At 36.3% G+C, this 4,774-nt stretch overlaps 1 protein-coding gene across 4 annotated transcripts in view; it reads right to left on the bottom strand.

Moving 5' to 3' along the window:
• VRK2 (VRK serine/threonine kinase 2) overlaps positions 1-4,702 on the bottom strand; it is a 165,836-nt gene extending 161,134 nt beyond the window's left edge. For 2 of the 4 annotated variants that reach the window (XM_027775977.1, XM_014591807.2), the window contains exons 1-3: positions 4,480-4,701; positions 2,576-2,637; positions 2,276-2,354 (exon numbers count right to left, since the gene is read on the bottom strand). In XM_027775977.1, the coding sequence (XP_027631778.1) occupies positions 2,276-2,354; positions 2,576-2,632 (136 nt within the window). In that variant the 5' untranslated portion in view covers positions 2,633-2,637; positions 4,480-4,701. Of the gene's footprint in view, positions 1-2,275; positions 2,355-2,496; positions 2,638-4,479 lie in introns of all 4 variants that reach the window. The other 2 variants (XM_006159051.3, XM_006159052.3) reach the window with 2 other exon arrangements.
• Between the last annotated feature and the right edge of the window lie 72 nt (positions 4,703-4,774).

The raw sequence follows: 4,774 nt of genomic DNA, 5'->3' as shown, positions 1-4,774 counted from the left end.
TTCCCTAATGGTCATACTTGTTAATCTTTTCAGGTCCAAGTTCTAAAATTCAGACAGTGAAAGGTACTGCATAATAAACTGTACCTTAGAACGTGTTGTAAAACAAGTATTATTTGGTAATGAGAAAAAATAAGTTAAAAAAATGTTACACAAACTTAAACTCAAAGCAAGAATGTTTCTGCATTTAAATAAAGACAAACTACATGCCTGAACATATACCTACCTTTTTCATAAAAGAAAACATGCAAGTTGTATGTATACAAATATACACACATGTAGAGACATATTTAGTCTTTACCATGCACTTAAATTTAAATATATATAACACATATAATATTTACATTTTTAAAGTAAAAAGTAAGTTCATTAAAATTATACTACTCTCTAGTTTTCCAAAATTACTCAAACAATTCAAATATTAGAAGACTAAAAGTTTAAGTAATAAGCTGTAGGATCCAAGACTACATAGCTAAACACATCAGAAATAATTTATTCAACTCTGTTTCTCTGGCCCTGTGTTAAGGCATTATATTAGATGTCTTAGTCTTTACTATTAAAGATAATTCACTAATTCCAAGTCTCAACACTTATTCTACAGGGAATTCTACTTTCTGTGAACTCTAAGTACTCACATGACCTTTATCTACACTATCCCAGACAGTAGCCACTAGTCACATATGGCCACCCAGCCCTGAGACTAGACACATCCCGGATTTTGAAAACTTTCACTATAAAAGTAAAAAAGTTAAAAAAAATTCATTATTTTATATTGCCAATGTTAAATGATATTAATTTAGATATACTGCATTAAATATACCATTAAAATAAATTTCACCTTTCCATTTTTTGTTGTGTTTTAATTTTGCTAGAGAGCACATGTATTTGCTAGAGAGATAGAAAGGAAAAGTGAGAGAGCATTCCTCCCCTGTAGGATGGCCATACCTCCATCTCCTCTTCCATTTCCCCTTCAAGGATTTTGGGCTCATATGCACATGCACCTGGCATGTTTTTCAAGTCGCTGAGTCTAGACTCAAACTACACAGCAGGCCATGTAAGATCCAGTAGCCTTAACCACCATGCCACTGGCTGGTCCTCTTTAATATTTTTTAATGTGGCCTCTAGAAAATGTTAAAATTATGTATGTGGCTTGTAATACATGTCTCTAGTGCTATCATGTCATTTAACCTATCACTTAGAATCATAATATTTTTAAGCAAGCTCAAATACTCTAAATTATCCTTTACTTAACCCATATATTTTGTGTGTGTGTGTGCTGATGTTATTTTTCCAACTAGATTAAACACTGATGTAATCAATAAGCAGTTGCTTACTGGCTAATTTTCACTGAAAACTACAATCTTAATTTTATCAGCAGAGGATCTTTATCCTTTGAGATCCATGAAATATGTTTAGAGGTATTTCTTGAGGAACCCATGAGTCCCCCAAAGACAGTCTCTTATCAACCTCTTAAATTCTGATAGCAACAGATATAATGTGAGTCAATACATTTAGAAGAATTTATCCTTCAGGGTATTTTTTTTAAGTTACTGATGTCTATGTTATTTTATTCATCAAATTCCATCTTGTAATGGATATCCTCACCTAATCTCACTAGGCTTAAGGCAGCCCTAAATAATCCATTTAAATTCAGTGTAATTGTTAGATGTTTAAATGCAGTGTCAAAATATACCCAATAGCTTCCTTACCTACACAACGGAACACAGAAATAATCTGAATATCTGTTTTATCAATTATCCCAAGGATAGCATGTAACTAGCATACCACACTAGAGGTACAAGAGAGAAGTTAATTTATTCTATGCAACAGATGCCTTAAATTATTAGGGCTTAATTCTCTAGGGGAGCCCAGTTAAGAAACTAGACTCCAGTATTACCTAAATATTAATAACTAAGATTTATAAATGAAAAGTATTTATATATACAGTTATGGTATCTGACATACAAAAATCATGTTTCCAGGAAAACAAGCTTGCAAAAAAGGAGTATTAGCAGTTCATCTGGCATACTATAAAATTAATGCACTATAAAGACTACTAATAGTCATCCAGAAAAATACGGATGAAAAGAAGGTCAATCATGTTTTCAACCAAGACAATATTATCTTTATTCTACTTAATAAATCACATTCAAGAATTTTAATAAAGTATATCTATAAATTCTATACTATTTCAGTTTCAATTTTAAAAACAGAATTAAGTAATAATAGCTAGGGTAACATACATAAGATTATTTGGTAATCTACAGTTATACTTTACCTAAATATATCAATCCAAATCCTCCAGAGCCAATCATCTTGCCCAGTACCCATTGTTTTCCTTCTGTATCATCTAAAATCTTGCCTTCTGGAAGTGCAATAGGAAGTTTATATATCTATAAATTCTATACTATTTCAGTTTCAATTTTAAAAACAGAATTAAGTAATAATAGCTAGGGTAACATACATAAGATTATTTGGTAATCTACAGTTATACTTTACCTAAATATATCAATCCAAATCCTCCAGAGCCAATCATCTTGCCCAGTACCCATTGTTTTCCTTCTGTATCATCTAAAATCTTGCCTTCTGGAAGTGCAATAGGAAGTTTATATTTCTCATTTTTTCTAGGTGGCATCACTTCTGTTGGGAGAAAGGGTGAAATACATGGTTAAAGATAAAAACAAACTCATTAAGAACTAAAATACATTTTCCCAAATGTCTCCTATGAGGAACATTCCCAGGTTCCTAGAAATTAAAATTCTGAATTCAATTCAGTTTAGCTGGGTCTGGTGGTGGACACTTGTACTCCCAGCTGCTTGAAGGCTAAATCAGGGAGATGGCAAGTTTGAGACTAGCCTGGGCAAAAGAGCAAAACCCAGTCGCTAAAAAAAAGAAGTTTGACAGTTTGAGAACATTCATACACTAACTCCAAATTAGAAATTCGCATACAATATAAAACTCTAAGAGATAATTATACTTAAAAACAAGGGTCAGCTCCATGATATGGTTAAGGCAGTTGGATCCTACAAGGCCTACTACCTGCAGTTCAAGTTCCCCACATGGTGGCTTGAGAAAGAAGACAGGCATATGTGCAGTCCTGCCCAAAATTCCCAAAGGAGAGAAAGATGGAGGAGAAGGGAATGTGGTGTGACCATTCCCCATGGTGGTTGCTTTCTTTTCTGTCTCCCTCTCTGGGAAGCTAATAAATCCTCTAGCAAAACAAACAAACAAAAAAAAAAAGGCAAAAAAAACCCAAAACCAACCTGTTGAATTTCATTTAACCCAACATTTCAAAAGTAAACAGTCTACAATACATATCAATAGTGCAGAATCCTTAAGAAACAAGAATAAATCTTATATATGCAAATATTCCTTTCATTGAGAATGCTAAGTGTTAAATATCTTTAGTCACTAAGAGTACAGTTTTGGATTGGAAAGGTAATGGCAATGTACATTATTATCACTGAGTAAAGTCTCTAACAGAGTGGGTACTCAGAAAATATGGCTCATTACTTAAGTGAGCAAAGGATTTTCATGGATTTATAATGCAGCATAATATGAGGTCCCTGGGTAGTTTCAGGGCTGTGTCAAATCTGTTTTTTGCCTTCTTATCCTTCTCCTTCCTCACCCTTATAAAGAGCATTGGCTTTTTTTTCTTTCTTTTTTTTTTTTTTTTAAGAAAGTTTTTGCTATAGGACATATGCACTCCCCAAAGAGATACAAAGCGAAAAATCACCCCGCCACCCCCAGGGGGATAGCCACACTGCAATCCCTTCTCCTCCAGTCACCTCTCCAGATTTTGGGCACAGTGCACTGGCCTTAAATGTTACTGTGGTACTAATAATCAAAGCATAATCTCCATAATTTAACCATACAGTGTTAATCAATTAGTTATAACTGCACTCAGGTGAGCAAATTTCACAATGGGAGCTTTTGAATTGAAAAAGAAAATTTCTCAGGGGAAAAATATTCCAGAAACTAATTTAAATGTGAAGGTAACCACGATCCTCTAAGTATTTATACAAAAAAATAATTTTAGGCTGAGTGCTTTTGCTATGAAAGGTAATTATAAATAAATACACATAAATGTAAAGTTTCTTCACAATCTCCTATCTTCCATATAAGAAAATTATGTTCTCTTTAATAGGTTTTTTTCCCCTTCACTTCCTTAATCCAGTGTTCTCCTAACTCTCAGGTAGAATGTGAAGAAACACTGAGCACATCCTTAACAATATTCACGTGTCCTTCTGCACAGGCAGGATGGCATGACGAGGGCCTTTTATCACAAAGTGAGAAAAGTTCTGGTGGAGGATTCCCTTGACCAATATATTATACACTAGTGCCCACGACATATTTTCTGATTTAAAACTTGAAAATCTTTCAAGAACAACTATTGGGTAGGTCATAATTTCTAAAAATCTAGAGGACAGATGCAGTTTTGGGGAAAGGTCTGGCATCACTGCTGGCATCAGGATTCCAGACCTGAAAGGGGCTGTGACTGGAAAGACGTCCTGGGGCGGATCCCGACTTCCCCCCCGCAGGCGCAACGGCAACCTGGGCGGGCCCCTCTCGGGGGACACGGAGCGCCCTGGGCTACTACGTGGCTGTCCTGAAGTGCCCACACGCGCTTCCGGAACCCAGGGGCCTAACACAGGCCGGTGTCGGGTTCCCGGCTCCGGGCCGGCGTGGCCTTTGACCGGGGGCGGGGCCGCGGACCGCGCGGCCCAGCCGCCCAGCGGCGCCCAGGACACCCTGACCACTGCCCAGCCCCGCCCGA

This window comes from Tupaia chinensis, unplaced genomic scaffold, assembly GCF_000334495.1.
Source record: "Tupaia chinensis unplaced genomic scaffold, TupChi_1.0 Scaffold000622_1, whole genome shotgun sequence".
In the NCBI taxonomy this organism is placed as follows: domain Eukaryota; kingdom Metazoa; phylum Chordata; class Mammalia; order Scandentia; family Tupaiidae; genus Tupaia; species Tupaia belangeri.
Note: the sequence above shows the minus strand (reverse complement) of the source record. Positions and strands in the feature narration are given on the sequence as shown.